This window comes from Silene latifolia, chromosome 4, assembly GCF_048544455.1.
Source record: "Silene latifolia isolate original U9 population chromosome 4, ASM4854445v1, whole genome shotgun sequence".
Taxonomy (NCBI): Eukaryota; Viridiplantae; Streptophyta; class Magnoliopsida; order Caryophyllales; family Caryophyllaceae; genus Silene; species Silene latifolia.
The window spans coordinates 38,843,687-38,867,031 of record NC_133529.1 but is presented as its reverse complement, the minus strand read 5'-3'; the positions used below and the strand labels follow the sequence as shown (position 1 = coordinate 38,867,031).

The following is a 23,345-nucleotide window of genomic DNA, read 5'->3' as shown; positions in this document are numbered from 1 at the left end:
TCCAAGCACTACATGTATCTACCCCGTCCCTCCGACTCACCACCTTTGGGTTGGGGGAGTGCGAAAGATTTCTTCATGCCCCCCGATGATGATTTTGTGTACCTTTGGGTTGATAGAGCCCAAGTAGTTGAGCCGGAAGAGGATGAGGGAGGAGAGCAACCGCAAGTGGGGGGGGCTCTAACTTTTGGTGACATGCCTCATAGTGATGCACCATTTGATGAACCCATGCCTAATGCCCCCTATGATGAGCCACATTTCACTCCTCCCCATATGCAACAACAACAACAACCACAATATCCTTTTCCGGGCCATCAATTCGACTACCCGGGTTTTCAATCATGGCAAACCAACATTACCAACCGAGTTTCAAGCATTGAATCTACCCTCTCCCAAATGCAATTAACGGAGAATGCTCGGTGGGGAATCACCGAAAACCGCTACCACCATTATCAAGAAGATTTGGATGAGTTGCGTTATACTTCAAATGCAACTTTTGATATGGTGGCCGCGATGAACGCTCAATTCATGCAACAATTCCCCACCCAATACCAAGGGTATAGTGCGACTCGGGTTGCGGAAACAAGAGCCGAAAGGGCTAGGATGAGAGGTAGAAGAGAAGCAAGAAGAAGAGGAGGACCTCCCGACTTTGGAGGTGCCTCAAGCTCACACTCTTGAGTGAGTTTAGGTGTAGTGTTTACCTCACACTTTGGGGACAAAGTGAAGATTTAAGTGTGGGGTGGACATGAGTTGATATCATGTAAATTTTGTGATATATTTCAATTCCATGCATTGTATTTCAATTCAAAAAAAAAAAAAAAAACAAAACAAAAAAAAAACGAAAAGAAAAAGAAAGAAAAGAAAACCCGGCTAGGATGAAAACCCGAAAGGGCATCCTAGGCAAAAATGGGAAAGTGGCCGAGGTCGGAGTGAAAACCCGAAAGGGCGCTCCGGGCAAAATGAAGAAAAGAGTGCGAGCCACGAGAGTAGAGGTGAGGAAAAGAGCTAAACCGAAAACCCGGAAGGGCGGTTTAGGCAAAATGAGAGAATTAGGAAAAATTAAAAAATCATGTGACCTCTTTGAAGCCTTGAAATCATGTCACATACTTGACTATTTCCATTGAAGTTGGTGACATAAGTGGTGGAGCTCTAGAAGGCCTAAGGGTAGGATAGTGATATGCCAAGACTAGGAGGGGGATTTGGAAGCTTACTTTGTTACTAGTGCTTGGTATACTTGAAGCATGGGATTGTGTTGACTTGTATTGTACTTTGTTGGGAAGTTGTGTTTTGATTGATGAGTTGTGGAGTTGTTGTGAATTGTTGAAGAATGGAGGTGTTTTGAGGTTGCCAAATTGGTTGAAAGGAGATGCTTTAGTGACCATGGTGGCCTAGTTTTACCAAGTGGAGTGATAAGGGGGAGTAATAAGGAGGAAGTGTTGAGTTTTGGGAATGATGTATTGGTGAAATTGGTGGACTTAGGACCATCTTAGTTGAGGGATGACATAAGGAAGGGGCGTGAGAGAAGAGAGGTTCATATTGGTGGTTTTTGGGTCACTTAGTCATTTATTGGAGCTATGAAGGAAAGTGACCATGAGCTTAGTTGAGGGATGATATAAGAAGGAAGAAGTGAGGTGAAGAGAGGGGATTAGGAGTGCCCATACTTCTTGGCCTAGGTGGTGAGTAGTTTTATTCTAGTTTGCTCGGGACGAGCAAAGGGCTAAGTGTGGGGTGTTTGATGAGCTCCCATTTCTACTACTTATTGGCACTATTTTGAGCTCATTTGGTAACATTTAGGGGTGGTTTGTGACGATTTTTACATTGTTTGACCAATTCCGAGTGCTTTGCCATTTAGCATGGTTCAAGTGGAGATCAAGGAGCCAATAGATAGAAGAGGAATGTCCGAGGAAGAGCCAAGGATAGGCTTGAAGAAACGCACCAAGGAGGCCTTCCAAAGGAGCAAAGGAATCAAGAAAGAAAGGCGGACTACAGGAGTAAACTCGCACCGTGCGAGTTTTCCAGACTCAGAACTCGCACGGTGCGATTTTTCCGGTTTGACAGTTTTGATTAGCGTTTGTATTACGGGCCTGTCTTTTGTTAAGCCCATAAGTTTTAGGTTACGGGATGTTATAAATACAATGTTTTGCAATTAGGTTTGGATCATCTTGTCACTTTTATTAATCAAGGTTGTAATTTGGGAATTTCATCTTTAACTTGGGTATTAGATCTAATTATGGAGAACTAATCTCCAATCTTAATCCGACTCAAGGCTTAAACTTTGGTTGTAAGATCCTTTAATCCTTCTTTAATTTTGATTATCATTGTTAATCCTTTTGTGTTTATTGATTGAATTTTGGAATCCTTGTTTATGTTGAGTAATTAAGTGTGATTTCCTTGTTGCTTAATTAATCAAGTTCCTTAATTTATTGTTGTTGAGATTATTAAGTGTGATTTCCTTGTAATCTCATCTTAGCAACACCTTGTTATTAAGTTAATGAATGTGATTTCTTCTTGGCTTAATTAGCAAGTAAAGGATTAACTTGTAATTGGGCATTAATTGTGATTTCATTGTGTCTAATTACCCCTATTGAATCTCTTATGCTCACATCTTCTTATTAATTTGTCCAATGTATGTGATTTCTACTTGGTAGAATTGATAAGTTGGGTTATTTGATTAAGTGTGATTTCCTTGTCATTTGGCCATTATTAAGGAGATTTAGAAGATTTATCTTCACAATAGGGTGATAATATATAATTGAAGGATTAATTGAAGGATTTTGTCAACTAAAGTGCCTAGCTTTGAGTCGGGTTAAGTCTTCCCTAATATTGATTAATTTCCATCTTAAATTCTTGGTTGTTTGCTTGTTCTACACTCTTGTTTGAATTCCCTTGCTTTGGTTACAATTGAAAACTCAACCCAAAACCCCCCTTTTTATTTACTTGTTGTTATTGTTGTCACAATTGTTCTAAATACTCTTTTAATTTCACTTTGGCAAAACCCATCTTCTCTTGGGTTCGATCTCTAGCTTGCTATTATACTAGTTTATAATTAGTGCTAATTAGTGTGTTTAGTGGTATATAAATTGTTAATTTGGCCGTCTTTAAGTGCGACATTTTAGGCGTGTCAGTTATTTAGAAACAGTCTCTTTGTATTGCTTACTACATGGGCTACAGATTTAAAATGTAGGTCGAAGAATAAATATATGTACTTTGGCATTATTATTCCCCAGCAGTTATTCCCTTGATCAATCCAACGCAATTAATCAATTAACACACATCGGAAGCTCGTTGATTAATAATATATTAATATCATTCTTTAGTTTGAATTACAGTGCAACAATGGCAGATAAACCAAGTAGAGCACTCGTGTTATACGGTTATGGCTTAGCTCCTCTAATCAAACCATGTCACTCACATCTTCATGAGGTTGCATCCAGAGGTTGCTGTGGTTTCTTAGCCCTTGATAATTCCTCTCCTAATCCAGGTTAATCTCCTATTTTTCACCTTTTTTCCTTTAATTGATTGCATTTCTTATCGATTTGATCAATACCCATCATCAAAGTTTGAATCTTTTGTCCGATTATCTGTTTATTTCAATGTGGATGATCCATCCATTTTAGTTATTTTTGTTTCTGGGTTTTGTTGAATATTTCAGTAAGTTATACTGAATCAGTTTTGTGTGGCTTGTGAATTGGATTGACAGTATGGTTATAATGGTTGATTATTTGCATTAGGAAAGGGGGTTTTGCATGTTAACATCTTCTGATTGTTCATGATCATAATATTCCTATGTTTTCGGATTGTTAATTTTGGTATTTTCTTAAAAATGGTGCTTTTTCTTAGTATCAACTGAGACTTGCTCAAAATATACATAGTGATCACTAGGCTCTTTTCCTTGTAGTTTGTTTACTTGATAAAGGAATATTTTGAGCATGATCACGTTGATTCGCTGTTGTAACAATCATTCGGTGTAGTTACCTCCCAATTTTCATCTGGGGTAATTCGGGAATATTCACAAAGGTAAGGAAGGCTTCATACATCACACCCTCCCTTCTGTCGCTATTTGCGGATGCCTTTGACGCAGGGGGTAATGTTGTTGTTGTTGTTGTTGTTTGATCACATTGATTCATCATGATGTGTAAGTGTAAGTATTGTGTCCTTTGCTTTTTGTTTGTGGATTTATATTTTCTTTTAATCCATTTCTATTAGCTTTATTAACAATCAAGCCACTTTATTTGAGTTTCCAATTTTTACCTAAGGATGAGGTGCATATATACAAGTCTTAGATATTAATCATTATTTGAGGCTTTGAGCATGAATTAACTATTTGCGACGTGTTTGAGATGACATGCGTGAATGACATGATCTTGTTGGCTTGCATTCGAAATTGAGGGTCTCCAAAAGGCTAAGGGCTCTGTGTATCTGTTTCAAACATTTTTCTTGAAAATTAGCTTGGATGAGGCATAGTTTAATGGTGTGGGGTTTTGAAAGCCTCGTATATTGTAAGTAGATAGGTAGACAAAATTTAGGCATGAGTATGATTGGTGAAACTATGAGTGGACTCGAAGAGCAAAAGAACTTGCAGGCTCATATTAATGCTATTGGGACGTGCTTCCAGTCAGCTGATTTTTCATCATCTTTAACTTATAGGTGAGCACTTCTCTATTTATTCTGGAGTCGTAGCTTAATAAAGCGCGACTCTAGTGCTCATAAGGCGCGCTTTGGATGATGCACTATCCAAAACGCCTCGGTGCATTTTAGGTGCGCTTTTTAGATAAGGCTTACTCAACAAGACTTACTAGTACGCACTTTCCTGTCCTTTTCATCTAGATTTATAACTATACTAATTTTTTTCCTTTTATTCCCAACTTTTACTCTACACGTTAGCCAAAACTCCTAAGTATCGTTGCCCAAAATTTCTTTTGGGAGAATACAAATTTGTTGCAAAAAATAGGGTGCCTCGTGCCCAAAAGGCGCAAGCCTTCGCTTTGCGCCTTTTCGTTTCGGCCCTTTAGCATGTTTTTTTTTTTTTTTTTTTTTTTTCCGTTTGTAGATTTATGTTTTCTTCGAATTTCTTTCTATTAGCTTTGTTTACAATCAAGCCAATTTATTTGAGTTTCTAATTTGAAGCTAAGGAAGGACGAGGTGCATATACACAAGTGTTAAATATTAATCATTATTTAGGCAGGAATTAACTATTTGCAACATGTTTGAGTTTACATGTATGACACGATCTTGTTCGCTTCCCTTCGAAATTGAGGATCTTCAAAAAGCTAAGGACTATGTGTATGTGTCTCAAATATTTTTCTTGAAAAATTAGTTTGGATGATGCTTAGTTTAATGGTGTGGGGATTTATAGGCCTCATGTATGGCCTCTTGTATTGTAAGTAGACAGGTAGAAAACATTTTGGCATGAGTTTGATTAGTCAAACTATGAGCAGACTCAAAGATCAAATGAACTTACAAGGTCAGAGACGTGCTTCCAATTGCCTGATTTTTCATCATGTTTAACTCGTAGGCGGTGTTCATTTCTAGCTCATGAAAGTAAGACGAGAAATTTTTTTAATTGCCTTTCATTGGTTTCCTTATGGATTGTTTTTCAGTTTGGAACTAAGATTACTTTCTTGATTATTTTGCAATGTTGTCTTGCATGGCAGTCGTTAAGGTTCCGTTCTGCACAAATCAATCAGCTTTTTCACGATGCCTTTGATTGATGATAACCATGGCATATGGTTTCTCGGCTATGTTTTGATTCAGCTACTTCCTCAAGTTTCTATCCCATTTATATTATCTCCATTTGACTTTGGTGGTCAAACGTTGCTGACTTAGTTTGATATTTTTCTGACAATATACAATAATTTTTTGGTGAAAATGAAATATGAAAACAATATGTAGATTGTCATCGATGTTGTCATCGATTCACCACCAAAGTTACTTGTGGATAATAAATTTGCGATAGAGGAAGTATTTGTTGTTGCAACTTGTTTGGTTATCTTTGTCTAGTAATCTCTGTCTTGTTTTCATACACAGTTTACAAATGCAGTCAGAAAGATAAATTTTTCAAGTGTATCTCTCAGTGGATACATGAACATGTGGTTATGTAAATGGGATCCTGAATTAGAGGTCTTATATCGCTATCTTTACTGCAGAGGGGGGAGATGAGAAGCTTATCAGAGAATTGGCACAGCTATTGGATGCCAGAGAGGCTTTTGACAGGGATGTAAGGTTCATTCCTTAAGCTTGTAAAAAAAATACGTTTGTTATAGGGTAACAGATCTTGACGCTGTGTATTTTGGGTTCAGAGTGGGCAAAAGAGTTTTGATTTAGAAGCTCCCAAACAAGTTCTCAGTATGATGGAAAGGTAAAACTCGATTCGGTGTAATGATCATTCGTCCACCAAGTCTCGTAAGAGACGTTCTGACATGTAGACCAACCCAAATACGTATGTATAATTCAGTTTATTATAGGGTTAATGGGTTAGTTTCACATATAAGACCGTCTCGTTTACGTTTCTGTGTTCTTACCTCTTAGGGCTTGCCTGGAATCCATGGAATAATCAGGAGGTAAATTTTAACTGAGCGATAATTATTGGGGAAGTTAATTACTTGGGTAATGAGTTCCTTGAAGATAGGTTTGGCATATGAGTAATGATTACTGAGTAGATGTTTTACTCCCTTAATCATTACCCAGGGGGGAGGGTGGGTAATGTATTACCCCTTCATGAGGGTAATAGATTCGGGAGGTGAATAATTACCCTCATACCAAACATGGAAAACGTACCTTACATATCACTCCCCTATTTATTCCCCCCTTTTACCCTCAATCCAAGCAAGCCCTTAATGATAATACTGACTTGTTTATAAGTATATTGAAACCGCGAGGTGTTCTTCTGGTAGGTTCATGGGTATGAGAGCTGCCATAGTGACCAATAATTCTGCTGTCAAGCAGTTTGGAGATAAGCTTGGTTTCAATGTCAATTCCTTTGACAAGCTTACAAATGGGCAGTCAAGTGATTTTGTAGCAGATGAGATGTTAAAACTGCTCGGGTTTCAAGATGGCAAGACTTTAGATAAAGACCATTTTGATCTACTATTATTGCATGTTGGGCCACCGGAAATCGAAAGCATGCAGACCGATCTTGAATATGTAAACAGCATGGTTGGACGAATACTGCAGGTACCCAGTGGCGAACCCACATTTTTTTCTCCGTGCATCCTGTTGAAATGTTAATGCTATTACTAACCAAGTACTCCCTCTGTCCAAATCATTTGTTTACGTTTGATTAAAATTTTCATCACATAGAATAAAAAAAAGTACATAAATGATTAGGACGGGGGCAGTAATTGATTTTAATTGTTTAGTAATTCATCTTTGCAAAATGCACACTTTTTTCCCTGGTGTCAGGACCTCAGGAGACCCCAACCCTTAGGCCTTAATACTAACATGTGGATCTTCCTATGCAGGTAGCTAAACCTGGGTCTGAAGTTGGTTCTCGACTGCATTTGTCAATTGTCATGAGCTATGGGAATGACTCTAAGGATGATCCAACATTATCACTTGAGTCTTTAGCAGAAGGAAACAACTCAGACCTTCGATGCCTTTTCCCACGCCAAAGCTACACCCTGAAGGAAGTGGATTTGAGAAGTGATATAAGGTTTGTCACATGATCATGAAATTTGGATAAAACACGCATTTTGAGTATTTTTCCCCTTTAATTGGTGGTTTGTTGTCCACAGGCATTCTTGTCCAATGTTAGTTGCACAATGGCAGTCTGCAGTAACTCGCAAGGATACGGTCCAGGAGTTTTCCTTCAGGGAATTTAAAAAGGTAGGCTTCAAACGTTGGACTAATATTGTATGGAGTAGATGTTAGTTAAGCTTGGCTGACAAATTCATTGAGTGGGTGATACACATGACATGCGGTCAAAATCCACAAGCATCAAAAACTTCCCTCGCGGCTCTCTTTACACACCGAGAAAAAGATTTATGTTCAGTACCTTCTCAAACTAAAATGATACTCCATTGTACCATAATATTTTGTCTCGATGGAATTTCTCTTTTCTTGATAAAATGAAGTACCAATTGTCAAAAAGAAAAACTGAAATGATTATTGTAAAATGTGATGTTCTCTTATCAGAAGAGTGGAAACCTGGCAATAGCAGCAGATAGGTTCCTCTATGAAGTAGCCTTTAAGCTGTGGAAGGCACCCAAGTATGGAGCTTAAGACTGCCTGAGTATAAGCTAACTGTAGTCCTGGCTCGCAGCTAACCATTTCTAGAGGTCAGGAATGTTACGCGATCTGACCATGTCTGATGAGTGATAACCCTTACAGGTCAGGTTGATGATTGTGATGCAACCTTTTGGTAGAAATTGATCGATGGGTTGCGCAACAAAGACACCGGCTCTGTGTTTTGTAATTTTGTTTTTCTTTCTAAAGTCAGCCGCTTGTAATAGTAGAGAACTTTAGCGAGAGGCTAATCAAGTGACAAGATGCTCAGACTGACGGATATGGGGTCTTGTATTTGCTGTGATGTTTTTCAATAAACCAAATTTGTGCAACAACTGCATATTGTTGGAACTTTTGTTACAAATATTTGACATGTGAATGAAGAATGTGTATACAAGAGAAATTGAGTCGTAATTAGACGACGGTGAAAATTCATCTCGTCTTCCTAAAGTAGGATATACAAAGGAATCAAAACCCTTTGGACTTTGTGTTCACCCATGACCCGACCCATATATTAAAGCTGCATGATGGGCATCCAACCAATCTGACTCAATTTAGTCCTTGTGGACACATTTATAATTAACTCTGATGGAAATCGTTAAAACTAAATAATTTTGGTCCTAATTCATGAATATTTCGAGTCGTTTACCTTGAAAGGTATGAGCGTTTACGATTTTGGTGGATTGTGTTTTGATATCAAATATCGCATAGGAGAAATTAATCACCAAGGAATTGTTTTCCCATAATGTCGCTCTGTCGCCATTCGCCATTCGCCAATCAAACTATGTCTAATATTATTACATGACCTCTCTAGTGTTGAAACTTTATTGGCTTATGGCGATTATGAACACATTATGCCTATCTTCTAGACTACGATTTGGTTATACAGGTGCCGGCCTGCTTTCAAGTTATACTACAGGTGCGTGCCTGTTTTTTTTTTTTTTTTTCTTAAAAGGGAGAAGACTTAACTAAAGTACTATAATAATAGGAATGAAATTTCTTTGTTTATGCTTAACTTTGAGAAAAGAGGGAGGGGACAGAGGAATAGAGAGGGAAGGAAGGGAATCTAATCCCTCCAACAGTAACGGAATGTATATACAACACGACGAATATGAAGGAAAACAGTGTCCCTCATAGACTGTAATAGCCTAGTGGACTCAACCAACCATCGCTTCCATTTTATGCACTTGCTGCCTTTTCTTCTTCATAGTGGTTTGCTGATAGGAGGGTGCACACTAGGTTCCTGTCACCATACACATTGTCGACACGACCTGAAAGCAAACACAGAAATGTTTCAGTTAACCAGATACGGATGAAGAATAAGTTGTGGGTAAGTTGAGGATATGACCAAAACAAACTAAACCCGAGAGACTCTAGCATAACAATCCAAATATGATCATAAATTGACACTAGTATTGACTCAGCTGACCCATTGACAAACCCTGTCTCCACTAACCCACACCTAAGACGACCCGATAATCGCACGACTGAAAAAGACCCGAAATAACCCAACCAGAATGCATAATATAACCAAAACAATCCCCGTAGTCAACCAGAAAGACCCATTTAATAGGCCAAGGAGCGGTAAATCGCAGTAATGTGGTTTAAGAAACATACAAGTAGTGGGCCAGAACTTGGCAGAGCGCAACCAGGAAGCAGGGAAAGCGGCATACTCCCGGGAGTATGGCTTGCTCCATGAGTCTGCCATAAGCATTGAGGGCGGATGTGGTGCTCCCTGCACAAACCAATACCCGGTCAAGTCATTCCATACCAATTCACACTCAATAAGATCAACTTGCCTAGCTATACATTTACCCAAAAACTTGTATAGAACAGCAAGGTTTGTTTTTGTAGCTTTTAAAAATTCAAACTTAGTCTGACGACAATTTTATGGCCAAACAGTCTAATAAAATGTAGGAATAGATTGGAGTTAATACCTTGAGTACATTGTTGTGTACATCGGCCTTCCCGTTCTCAATCTCAGCAATTTCCTCCCTGATGGAGATCAGAGCGTCACAGAACCTGTCTAACTCCGCCTGTATGTAAAAGTAACGACATCAAAAATGAAGCATACTATGTAAGATCTGGAGAAGGGCAGGAGTAGCATTGAAAAACATACCTTGCTTTCACTTTCTGTGGGTTCAATCATGAGTGTGCCAGGGACAGGCCATGACATTGTTGGTCCATGGAAACCGTAGTCCATAAGCCTCTTGGCAACATCCTCAGCCTCAATGCCGGCAGTGCTCTGCCAAATTTCACGGGAATCAATCAAAGGGGATAATTTTGAGTAAAATTTGTTTGTAGTATGTAATTACCTTGAAGCCTCTCAAATCAATGATAAATTCATGAGCACATGTTCCATTGACACCACGGAAAAGAACAGGGTAGTGGTTCTGTAAAAACCAATGAAGGGAAGAAGATTAAACATGTTATCATCTCAGAACTGTCTATTCATAACAAATTTGATAGTATAATAATTAATATAATTTCGGTTGAGAGAAATTAATCAGAATATATAGGCATGTACCTCCAAACGCTTAGCCATATAGTTTGCATTGAGAATAGCTTGCTTGGATGCATCAGTCAGGCCATTCGAGCCCATCATGGCAATGTAGGTGTATGAAATGGGCAAAATCAGAGCAGATCCCCAAGGTGCAGCAGAAATGGCACCCAAGGGTTTCGAATCTTCAGGGGCAGGAATTCCACCAGTTGCCACCTATTAGGTCATATGAGGTTAAGAATTTGGCATTACTCTTAAGAAAATTTAACATGAAAAATAACAAATAATGATCAATGACGAAATGCACCAGTTCCTATGTTAGCATTGCAATGATGAATTCTCATAGAAGAAAGGCAACTAACGACGAGAGGGGTTTGTAGCTCTACACATCAATTGATCACAATAAGCTTAGGCAAGAGTCCATACCACAGGGTGCGATGGTAAGAATGGTGCCAAATGTTTCTTCACGCCAATGGGACCCATACCAGGACCACCTCCACCGTGTGGAATGCAAAATGTTTTGTGCAAGTTAAGATGGCAAACATCTGCTCCTATGTATCCTGGACTTGTAAGACCAACCTGGGGAAATGGGTAATTGTACAATCAATAAGAGTATGCCAACAGAGAAAAGAATTCAATCCACAAGCAGTAGTACTAACTTATTTGAGGAGTAAAATGACAAGATTGTCATAGGTATAACCGTATCAACAATTGAAATACAGTCAAATGAAAAAAAAAAAAAAAAAATCTCTTTGGAAAGGCTTTTCCATATATATACCTATGGAAAGAAATGCAAAAATGTTTTCAAAGGCGCAGAAGTTCTATACATTTTATATAGTATTTTCTAACATTTCACGAGTTATTTAGGATTTCTCATGCACTAGACATCTACACTTCTGAACACGATCATATGCTTCAGTTCTCTTAACCAAACAAGGAAATAATCTCTCTGATCACAAAAGCAAAAACAAGTAATATGCCTTTTTTTTCTTTCTTGTTGACGAAAATTATCTCTCTAATTTTGGACTATAAGCATATGTGAGGACAATTATAGACCAAGAATAAAGAACACAACTCACTGAACTTTGAACCGTGAGCATAATGCTGACACACATCAAAACCTAAAATCGTCTAGGGGAACTATAATCAACCAACCTGTGCGTTCATGTTAGCACCATCCATGTACACTTGACCCCCATTGTCATGGATAATCTTACAGATCTCATCAATGCCCTCTTCATAGACACCATGAGTTGAAGGATAAGTAACCTGGAAATTAAAGCTACTATTAATGACCGGATATGAAGCACATAGCAAGCAAATGCGCAAAATTTTATATGAGACGGCCTTACATATAACTAAATACGAAATCTAACAGGTGAGACTGTCTCATAAAAGACTACCTAATTTCAATGCACAGTAGTTGTAGTCACTTGGAGTATGTTTTTAGATCATACCATAAGGGCAGCCAGATTGTCCTTGTGTGTTTCAGCAGCCTTTCTCACTTCTTCAATATTGATGTTCCCCTTAGCATCGGTTCCAACGGAGACAATTTTCATACCACACATGGCAGCACTTGCAGGATTTGTTCCATGAGCAGACACGGGGATGATGCACACATTACGATGATGATCACCTCTTGACTACATTTAGTAAAGCATATAATCACACTGATCATTAAGTACCAATCAAGAAAACAAAAGTTGTGTAGTACAAAGAAACTGTGGGGTCATATTTTCCCAAGAAATTAACTTTCTAAAGTTCAATATGAACACTGCAAAAACTATGCCTTGGGTGATGACAGAATTTATTTTGGGATATGAAGGATTAAGGAAACAATTATACATATCAAAGATCACTAGGTTTTGTACATCGACAACCACACTCCTAGATCAAGAAGTTTCAACAGGCTCTTTTGGACATCTAGAACTCTAGAAGGGGAGGGAGAACAGAGGAGAGATTTATGGTTAAAAATTAGTAGAACAAATCTAACTTTTAGTCAAGTTTATAAAGTGAATGGTACAACATTTGTTTCTGTGTTTTATTTAATCAATCGAAACCTCGCTATCAGACCACTTCATTAGAAACGGCTGAAAAAACCCTACCAAATGATAAGCTCGAATAACCATCAGTCCAGCATATTCCCCAGATGCACCGGCATTGGGTTGCAAGGAGAAAGAATCAAATCCTGTGATGGTACACAATAGTTCACCCAGGTTTTCGAACATTTCCTGTGACAAAAGGAAACACAGGTAGAAAAGGGTTTCATATCATGCACAAAAACGTATAGTGACACGGTCTTACATGTGAGATCAACCATCAGTCCTATAATCAAATGAGAAATACACAAGGATCAGGGTTGGTCTCACATGTGATATCGTCTCATACAAAACACGCTGCATATGTAGGAAGTAGGAAATTTAATCGGGAAGACCAAATTGTGAAAGGAAACAAAGAATTTCATGCTATATACCTGATAACCTTGAGCCTGCTCTGTAGGTGCAAAAGGATGAATATCTGTGAAGCTAGGCCATGTCACTGGCATCATTTCAGTGGTAGCGTTCAACTTCATTGTGCATGATCCCAATGGAATCATGCTGTGACATAGTGACAAATCCTTTGCTTGTAGCTTATGAAGGTACCTCAGCAGCTCATGCTCCGTGTGGTGTCTAATAAAGTAGATTAAACTCAGAAAATGTGACACTAAGACGAAGTGACTTTAGGGATGAGATTACCAAAGATGGCCATACGTGTTAAATATTGGGTGAGTCAAATAAGGGCTCTCCCTCACAAGTGAAGAAGGGAGAGCATTCTCAACTTCTGGTGCAATTGATGCAGCTGTAAATGGAACCTGACAGTCGATCAACACAGTGACGCAGAATTAGTCAGCATATATCAAATATTGCATGCTACGAGGATCAATATTAAGAAACTATGTACTCCCTCCTTCCCATTCATATTATTTCCATGACTTTGTTAAGTGATATGAACTTTGACAAATACCAATAACTACAAATCCAAAAATGATAGCTTGAAAATAGATACTTTGATAAATAAACCGTGACAAAGTTTACATTGAATCACCCCATAAACTTGGAGAAATTTATGGTCAAAGCTGATATCAGTGCACCATCAAAGTCAAATGGGCATGCAACATAAATGGGATGGAGGGAGGAACAGTTAAAGACACTCACAGATTTTCCAGCAGCGAAGACTTTGAAAAGCTTATCAACATCCTCCAAGGTAGTTGTTTCATCAAAAGAAACCGTAATCTGAAAGTGGAGTAATAATCTAATTATAAAACCAAAGCAAGGTAAGTGACACACACAAAAGAATCATTACAACAAATAAAACTCACGGTGTTCTGGTCCAAAACGCGCAAATTCATCTCGTTCTTGTACGCTTCCTCAGCAATTGCATTTGCATTGGCACACTTGATTTTGACGGTGTCAAAGAAGGGCAGTCCTTGAACTTCTGCTGTTCCAAGTTTCTTCACCCCAGCTGCAAATGTGCCAGCAAGACCATGCACCCTTTGAGCAATGGTTTTTAGGCCTTCAGGTCCATGATAAACACAGTACATAGCAGCCATGTTGGCCAGCAACGCCTATGCAAAAGACAAAATTCAGTGAACCGTAATATTAAAACAAGAAAATAAGCATGGTTACAAATTAAACCATATAAATCTCATCAGATAGTTAACAAATTCCAATTTAATGTTTCTCATACAATAATTGAACTTTTCAAACATGTAATGTGGTGTTGTAAAATGAGTGATGGACTCCCTACCACACCTGCATGAACTCACATACAAAACCGATGCAAAAGCAATAGTGAATAATCTAATTTTAGTAAGTACGTATTCTTAACATAAAACTCGAAATGAACAAGAAACATGGACTTGCAGCTAATACACAATTTTCACAAGTAAGATATCCAAGCACGAGCAGAGATAACTTAACCAAAGTTAAACACAAACAATCAAGGACAAGAAACGACTTAACCACCATTAAGCTTCTCACTTAGCATATAATTAAGACAAAAGATTGTTATAAATTATTGTGCATAAAAGTATAAAGAGTAGCTGAATACCTGAGCAGTGCAAATGTTACTGGTAGCCTTATCTCTCCTGATGTGTTGCTCCCTGGTCTGCATAGCCATACGAAGGGCAGTCTTACCAGAAGCATCAACACTAAGACCAATAACTCTTCCTGGCATCAACCTCTTGTACTCTTGAGAGGTAGCCAAGAAAGCGGCATGAGGACCACCATAACCCATGGGTACACCAAACCTCTGAGCGGAACCAACGACAATATCAGCCCCCATTTCACCAGGAGGCTTCAACACAGTCAATGCCAAAAGATCAGTAGCCATAACCACCTTAACCCCACTAGCATGCGCCTTCTTAATAAACTCACCATAATCCAAAACCTCTCCCTCAGTACCAGGATACTGAACCAACACCCCACAAACGTCCCCAGACGAGTAATCAATATCCTTAAGGTCAACAGTCACAACCTTAAGATCAAAACCATCGGCCCTCGTCTTACAAATATCAACAGTCTGAGGGTGACAGTTACTAGCAATAAGAAAAGTTTTCCTTTTCCCTTTAAGGATATTGTTACACATGGCCATCGCCTCAGCGGCCGCGGTTCCCTCATCAAGTAATGAGGCATTAGACATAGGTAAACCAGTAAGATCAGTAATCATAGTTTGGAAATTCAACAAAGATTCCAAACGACCCTGAGAAATCTCAGCTTGGTAAGGTGTGTATTGAGTATACCAACCAGGATTCTCCATAATATTTCTCAAAATCACAGGTGGTACATAAGTATTATAATAACCCATCCCAATAAAAGACTTAAAAATCTTATTTTTATTTGCCAAATATTTCATATGTTCAATCATTTGAGATTCAGTCAATCCTTCATCAAATTTAGAAAACTTCATAGAATCAATCCTTATAGATTTAGGGACAGTAGCATCAACAAGTGCATCAATAGTATCAAATCCACAAAACTGAGACATTTTTACAGTTTCATCAGGTGTTAAGGAATTATGTCTTCTTGGAAAAGTGTCACTTGGTTTCAATGCATCAACAGAAATAGATCTTGTTTGATGCAAATTTGAACCAAAACCCATCATTTTTTTGGATTCATTTTTCTTGGAAAAACTATAACATGATGCCATGGTTGACACATACCTTGATGAGATTGAATCAACACCATTTGCATTCATGTTATTGGTGGTGTTGTTGTTTGGGCGGTTGTTATGTTGCAGCCTTCGCAACATAGCCCTGCTAGCAAGCCTTCTTGCACGTTCCATTTCAAAAAAAATGTAAAAAAGATCAAATCTTTCTGCAAAAAAAAAAACAATGGAAAGTGTATAGGTATACGTAAAATATATGAACAAGGATGAATTTGTTTTGGGTGCCCAGAAAAGGAGAAGATATGGGCAGTTTTTTTTTATTGGAATTGTTTGTTACAAAAGGCTCAGAAATTTATGGATTCCATTGGAGGATATCAAGTGTGCAAAAGATACTAGTGGAGAGGTGGGTTGGTGGAACTATATAGGGTATGATTTATATTATACTGTATGTCAATATGCATATGTATGTGTCGTTAACAAATTGGTAAAAAAAAAATAGAGTCGGGATTCTCTCCATTTTCTTTTATTCCGTCTATTATAATGGTTGTAAAGTATTGTTACTTTTACCATATCAATCATTTTGGAATGGAATCTTCGTTATTTTAAGAGAAAATGGAAAAGATTCAAATGCTGTAAAAAATCATCATATCATATACTCCCTCCTATTCCGAATAATTGTCCCATTTGAATGATGCGCAAAAAATTAAGGAATGGAGTTAAAATAATGAAAAATATTTTATAGGGGTAAGAATATAGGAGTTAAATAATGAAAAGTATTGAATATGATGGTTTAGGGATGGTATGGGTTGTAAATAAAGAAAATAGCAAAGGGTAGAAACATCATTAATCAAGTCCAAATATGGCAAATTGGACAGTTATGTGAATAGACGGAAATAGCAAATGGGACAGTTATTCGGGATAGGAGGGAGTATTATATTAAAGCAATAACCGGAGTGCCTCTTTGATTGCCATGTATCATCGCCACTTGTCACTACCATATGTTATGAACATGAATATCTTCCCATAATATCATATAAATAAACCACTTATAATTTCCTTAATTAAGTTTGCCCCCATTAATTGCATAAATTTGGAATATTTGAAATTTAAGCCATGATTAATGCAACTGAAAGATATGGATGCATTCATTTCCTATTTGGAAGGATAATCAATTAGGTGAGATTTTGCTAGAAGAATTTATTGAGCAAATATTTTGAAATAACTATCTTTATTACTCTTTGCATTCATTTCCTACTTTAAATAGTCTCATGCTATCTTTTACTACTTAATTTCCATTTTTTTCCCTTTAGTTTGACGATACATATCATTTTTTTCGTGACTCTATAAATAAAATGTGTGAGATTGTCCACCACCATTCTTAATTTTCTATGATTGCCTCCAATCGCCACCTTCGCTCACCATCAACTCCCTGCCCCAATTGAACAAATAGTCTCGGTCCATTGCTTCGGGTATGATTTAGCAAGGTATGACAATCAGAACATTGTCGTTGTTCTTTTTTAGTCTTTGTTTTGCTTACCCTTTTTTTTTCTTTTTTTTATGTCGTAGTTGAAGTAACACTAATTAAAGTGTGTCGATTATAATTAGTTTTATAATTGAAATTAATTCACTTTTTGTAGATCGGATTCCTAATAATAAGAGTGATTGGTGATTGCCGACGTCGGACTCAAGGTCGAGGCCCCAATTAAACGAGATGAAGGAGTTGGGTGATGAAAAATGGTATGAGGTTGACTTGCATTTTATTCTATTTTGGAGTAATATTATTAATTATTATAATCATCATTTTTCTATTTTATTTAGGCTCTGTTCTTTATGGCTTTTTAGAGTTTGAATCGAATCGAAATTTGAATCGAATGGAGTCAATCAATCGAATCGAATAATTGAATCAATAGAGTTGAGTAATCGAATCGAATGAATCAATCGAATCGAATGAAGTTAGTTGAAATCGAATCGAATCGAATGGAGCCGAGTCAATCGAATTGAATAAAGTCAATCGAACTAAGTCGATTAGAGTCAATTGAATCAAATAATAATAATAATGATAATAATAATTCCCTTTTCATCTTGGTGGACTTGGTGTCTATGCGGCGGGAGATGTTTTATTTTATGCTTTTATTGCGTCCCCTTGCGATCTATTTGGTTTTGCGGCTAAGCTCCTCGGCCCTTCTCGTGTGTTGTAGGCTGCCCCGCCTTTGATGATGTCGCGCGGTGTTTACTCGACTACGAGGTTCGATATTTTAGGTCGCCCTAGTGAAATTGTCGCCAAACTTATGAAGAAATTGGCGGACATTTATTTCACGACGGTTGTTCTTTGCCTCGAGTCCGCTTTTCTCTTTGACACCACGCCGGCTTGCTTTATGGCGATCTCGGCAGGGTTCTCACTCCTCGATTGGTTACGTGCGGTTCTATCTCGGGGTTGGGGCGGATTATGAACGGGAGGACTTACCGTAGTGTTTTGGGGTATCGTCTGGGTGTTCCGTTATTCACGGTATCTAGGCCTTGTCCCGCTTGCTCTCGGGTTTTTTCTTTGGGGATGTTTTTTTGGGGACAACGCTGTTTCTTGTCTCTGCATCGTGGGCGTTAAACATCGGCATAACCTTGTCCGGGACACTCTTTTCGACATCTGCTATAGATCTGGTATTTCTGCGGGGAAGGAGGTTGATATCGGTTTGGTTGATGGGCATGGTGGCTCTCTTCGTCCTGCGGATTTATTGCTTTATTCTTGGGACAGGGGGCGTGATGTGTGCGTCGACCGACGGAGTTCTTCACCTTTGACTCGGACTCGGGTTGGCGATTTTGTGTCGGGCGGGGTTGTCGGCGATCTTTGCTCAAATAAAGTGTGCTAAGTATGGGGATTTATGCGCGGTAGCGGGTTATGGTTTCCTACCTTTCTCTTTCTCTTCACTTGGGGAGCTGGGTTCGGATGCTGTTGCCTTGCTCAAGCGGATCCAGAAATTCTCGGTATCTCAGGATGCGGGGGCTCGGGTAGCCGCTTACATTTTTACTAGACTTAGCTTTGCTATTGCTAAGGGTGTGGGAACCCAGATTGTCTCTCGGCTCCCCACCAATTTCATGTAAACCTTTTATTTCTATTTTAATGAAAGCTGCGCGCATCTTATAATAAAAAAATAAAAATAATAATAATAATAATAATTTTATTATTATTATTATTATTATTATTATTATTATTATTATTATTATTATTACTATTACTATTACTATTACTACTATTATTATTATTATTATTATTATTAGAAGAAGAAGACGAACATTAATAATAATAATAATATTAATACTAGTAATATATGAATTTGAGTGATTAACTAGGTAGTCACCATGAACCACGATTCGCTATCAATCTAATTAGGTGAAATAATGAAGCACCAAATTTCTAGATTCATGTTCAAAGTCTAGCCGTTTATCATCCTAATTTGACAGATTATGTAGCCACCACGAAGCAGCGATAATCCTAATTTAATTAATTAGATAAATAAAAATTGACAGACACTAATTTCATCTTTAACAAATAAATAAATTTTGGTTGATTAATTAAGACTCAACAAATAATATTAATAATTTATAACAAGTAAATTAATTTATTATTTGAAAAATTATAATCCGTCTTGATAGTTTTAAATCATTTGAGAAATTAAATTAAGTTTTAGGGAAAAATATTGATTTAAAAGTTCACTTGATTTAGTTTTAGGTGAAAAGGGTACAAAATAGAACGTTATGAAAAAGTGTATGTGAAAGAGTAAAGTTCGTATATGAAAAAATAATTAGGTATTAATAATAGTAATATTAAAATTAACAATGTTATTAATAATATTATTCTTAATTAATATTCATATTAATAATAGTAATAGTATTAATTATATTAATATGAATATTATTGATTTTAATAACCATAATATTCATAATAATAACAATAATGAGGATGATTTATTAGTAATAAATTAATAATAATAATAATAATAATAATAATAATAAATAATATATAAATAATATATAATAATAATATATAATAATAATAATAATAATTATTATAATAATAATAATAATAATAATAATAATAATAATAATAATTATAATTATAATTATAGTTATATAGTATTAATAATATTAATAAAAACTATTAAGTTTAAGATTCGCAAAATTGAAATTGGCTGAATTTAGTGGAACTCGAATCAAGTGAGTGAAATGAATCAATGGAGTTGAGTTGAGCTAGATCAATCGAATAGAGCTGAATCAATCGAATCGAAATAACTAAGTCGAATCAATCAATAGAGCTGAGCCGAATCGAATAGAAATGAGCCGAATCAAGTGAGTCAAAAATAAGTTAGAAAGAACAGGCACTACTACAGATACAGGCTATAACAACGGTCAAAAACCGTTGTTATATAAAAAAGCGGACGTTGTTAAAGCGTCCGTTGTAGAAGGTTTTAACAACGGTTGGTTTACTTAAGGAAACCGTTGTTAAAACTATTAACCACGGTTTTATGTATAAAAACCCGTTGTGGAAAGTGTGACTCAATTTTGGGGGGAAAGTTATAACAACGGGTTGTAATATACAAAACCGTTGTTATAACTAAAGACAACGGGTTGTTTTAAAATAACCGTTGTTGTTTGTTCTTAAAAAATAAAAAAAAAAAAAATTAAATATTACTAGATGCATGCATAATTACGGCCTGTTAGAATTCCAATGCATGCATTATTACCGACATTCACCGTACATATGAACGGATAATATGGAATGAGAAGGGTTAGTAATAGGATTTGAAGCAACATTATTGAGAGAGATGATGATGATTATGGCACAACTTCCTAACATATATATTAATTAAAAAGCAATTAACTCAACCCACACATTGCTTAGTATAAATACATTGCATATCTCAACTAACATTTCCATTATCTCATATATTCATCTCCAAACTCTAATCAAAAACAAACTCTACTTAATCTTTCAAATCAAACTCAAAAAACTCTAAGAAAATGAATGATTTCATCCTAAAGACTCTTACCATGATCGAGAACAACAACAACTTCATCCGCTGGTTCCTCCATATTGAGGAAAGTTTCAGGAGCTACCTTGCGGATGCTCGATCCGCACCGAAGCACGCCAAAGAAGATGGCTTGACGGAGCAAAGAAGATTGCGGCTATATGACGATATAGCAATCGCTGAACTAACCTCAAATAGCCAAGGAGGAGAGGATGGATACGATAGAGCACAATAAGATCCTCCATGAAAATATAAGAATTGCATTTTTACATATGTAATTTTTTTTTTTTAATTTATGTATTTATAAATATATATATATATATATATATATATATATATATATTAATTATGTTTATCTTACTTCTTCATCTTGCTTCTTCATTGTTTTAGTAACTAATTATGCGAACAATACTTAAACAAATAACATAATGGTCGATAAAAACACATATATGCAAAAGAAATAAATAGAAAAAGAAAATAATGACGATGACAGTGACGGCGAGATTTACCTAATAAATACAGAACGTAATAGACGATGAAATCACAATGACGGCGAGAAGATAAAGCGACGATGAGAAAGAGAGAAATAGAGAAAGAGAGAAAGAGAGTGTGTATGTGTTTTGTGTTTGTTTGTCTGCTGTTTTTGTGTTTGTGTTTGTGTATTAAGGGTTGTGTTTTGTGGTTGCAGCAGACTTGTGTTTTGTGTGGTTTATAGTATGGAAGGTATTGACAACGGTTATTAAACAACAACCGTTGTGAAATATGTTTTAACAACGGTTGTAAAAAACACCCGTTGTCAAATATGTTTTAACAACGGGTTTCAAAAGTAACCGTTGTGATTACTTTTCACTAACTTTGCGCCAATTTTGCGCCAAATTATTAACAACGGTTCCTCATGTGTGACCCGTTGTTAAAAATAATAACAACGGTTTTTATAACAATACCCGTTGTAATTGATTTTAGTAAAATTCGCGCCATACATTCTACAACGTCTATTGTGATTTTCGTGAATAATCGTTGTTAAAGGGGCGTTGTAGTTGCCTAAATTTGTAGTAGTGAGGGCCTTAGTCTTTAGAAAGTATTGTTCTCAAGTGAAGATGAATTTCCATATTACAATCATTGTTTGGCAAGTCTTCTTCATAAGTTTGATTTTCTATCAAATGTTGCAGGATGCCATTCACTTTACCACTTGTCATTGGGTACGAAATTTGTGGATTTTTGAAGAGTTGCCTTATTCATTGCCTAAGATTCTCACGGGGGTGAAAATCAGCTTCCAAGAATAATTTAGATCGAGTTGCTAAATGAACGAAATTTGACAGAGATTATATATGGCAATTAACGGGGTATAAATAAAAGAAGAAGAAATCACAAATATCTTTATCCTAATCATTTGCTTACTTCTAATTAAAATACTCATCACAAACAATAATAAAAAGTAAACAAATGATTGGGACGGACGAAGTATAACAATTATAAGAACCGAGATTATGATATTCGAGTATTTTTAGGACATTAATCTTTAAGATTAGAGGCATATCCGAAAATTTTAACTCGATCGTAGACATACGTGGTAGAAAAGGTGAGAATAATTATACGCCTTTTAAAAATGGGAAATGATAAATACAACCCTTAGGGCTGTATTTAAGGAGTTATAAGAGAAAATAAATCCTTAATATTTGTATTGATTGCATTGAGTAATGTGTAATTTAATTATTAGTTCTTAAGTTAATACCTCATATAAAAGGTATAAAATACTTAAATACAATCCTAAGGGTTGTATTTAACATTATCCTTTTAAAATACATGAAAATACACTTTCAAAAATGGCTTACCATCAAACTTAGTGTTAAAATGATTAAACTCCTTAATTCTTTTTTTTCGTAAAGTTATATATTGGATAAACTAGATCCTAAGCAATCATGGTAACCGAGATTATATGAACATCCCTTGTCATTTTGTCGATTAATAATCTAATTTCGAAATAAGAATTACCTAATTGTACCTAGAAATCAAAACTTAAAAAAAAAAAGAATTAACGAAATTTGTCAAAGCTTAGACTCGAATTCAAAAAAAAAAAAGAAAAATTACGCTTATTTTCATATTTGAGTAAGATCATAATTCTCCTTAAATTTTAGGCATGGGGTGGCTTAGGGTGAGTAAGTCGCAAAAGGGTACGAGAAGGGTTAGGGTCACGCATGAGGTGGGGTCGGGATGATGATTATGCTCGAGGTAGGGGGGCAATAGGGAGAATGGTAGTTGGAGGACGTAGAATATGAATTGCAAGGCGGTGAATAGTTGTGGGGAGGGGCGGTTGAGATAGGGATTGAGAGGACGTCGTGGTTTAAGGTTCGATCATTCCGCAACGAAGGGTTTCCCCGGTGGTTCTCGAGGTAGTCGGTCAGTGATGCCGAACCCTGCTTCCAAACGTCTGATGGTGGGTGGGAGGAAAAATGAGAGAA

At 36.7% G+C, this 23,345-nt stretch overlaps 2 protein-coding genes across 2 annotated transcripts; one reads left to right on the top strand and one right to left on the bottom strand.

The window, feature by feature from the left end:
- The first annotated feature begins 3,165 nt into the window (after window positions 1-3,165).
- Window positions 3,166-8,584, top strand: LOC141653448 (uncharacterized). The gene is made up of 7 exons (XM_074461216.1): window positions 3,166-3,478; window positions 6,144-6,214; window positions 6,297-6,355; window positions 6,891-7,170; window positions 7,458-7,648; window positions 7,731-7,821; window positions 8,131-8,584. The coding sequence occupies exons 1-7, from the start codon at window positions 3,334-3,336 to the stop codon at window positions 8,215-8,217; spliced, it is 924 nt and encodes a 307-aa protein (XP_074317317.1). The 5' UTR covers window positions 3,166-3,333; the 3' UTR covers window positions 8,218-8,584.
- Window positions 8,585-9,207: 623 nt separating this feature from the next.
- On the bottom strand, window positions 9,208-16,371 carry LOC141653447 (glycine dehydrogenase (decarboxylating), mitochondrial). Its single transcript, XM_074461215.1, has 15 exons — window positions 14,810-16,371; window positions 14,079-14,324; window positions 13,915-13,992; window positions 13,471-13,571; window positions 13,194-13,389; window positions 12,826-12,951; window positions 12,178-12,363; window positions 11,876-11,989; window positions 11,147-11,299; window positions 10,748-10,936; window positions 10,536-10,613; window positions 10,340-10,465; window positions 10,158-10,256; window positions 9,838-9,955; window positions 9,208-9,491 (listed from the first exon to the last, which is right to left on the bottom strand). The coding sequence occupies exons 1-15, from the start codon at window positions 16,040-16,042 to the stop codon at window positions 9,400-9,402; spliced, it is 3,135 nt and encodes a 1,044-aa protein (XP_074317316.1). The 5' UTR covers window positions 16,043-16,371; the 3' UTR covers window positions 9,208-9,399.
- Between the last annotated feature and the right edge of the window lie 6,974 nt (window positions 16,372-23,345).

Bases quoted from the DNA above. Each gene is read 5' to 3' on its own strand.
- LOC141653447 (XM_074461215.1), bottom strand. From the start codon at position 16,042: ATGGAACGTGCAAGAAGGCTTGCTAGCAGGGCTATGTTGCGAAGGCTG. The intron at 10,466-10,535 runs GTAATTACATAC...GAAATTTGGCAG, and splicing joins TTGATTTGAGAGGCTTCAAG to AGCACTGCCGGCATTGAGGC. The intron at 9,492-9,837 runs GTATGTTTCTTA...GTTTGCTTTCAG, and splicing joins CAAGTTCTGGCCCACTACTT to GTCGTGTCGACAATGTGTAT.
- LOC141653448 (XM_074461216.1), top strand. From the start codon at position 3,334: ATGGCAGATAAACCAAGTAGAGCACTCGTGTTATACGGTTATGGCTTA. The intron at 3,479-6,143 runs GTTAATCTCCTA...TCTTTACTGCAG, and splicing joins TAATTCCTCTCCTAATCCAG to AGGGGGGAGATGAGAAGCTT. The intron at 6,215-6,296 runs GTAAGGTTCATT...TTTTGGGTTCAG, and splicing joins GAGAGGCTTTTGACAGGGAT to AGTGGGCAAAAGAGTTTTGA.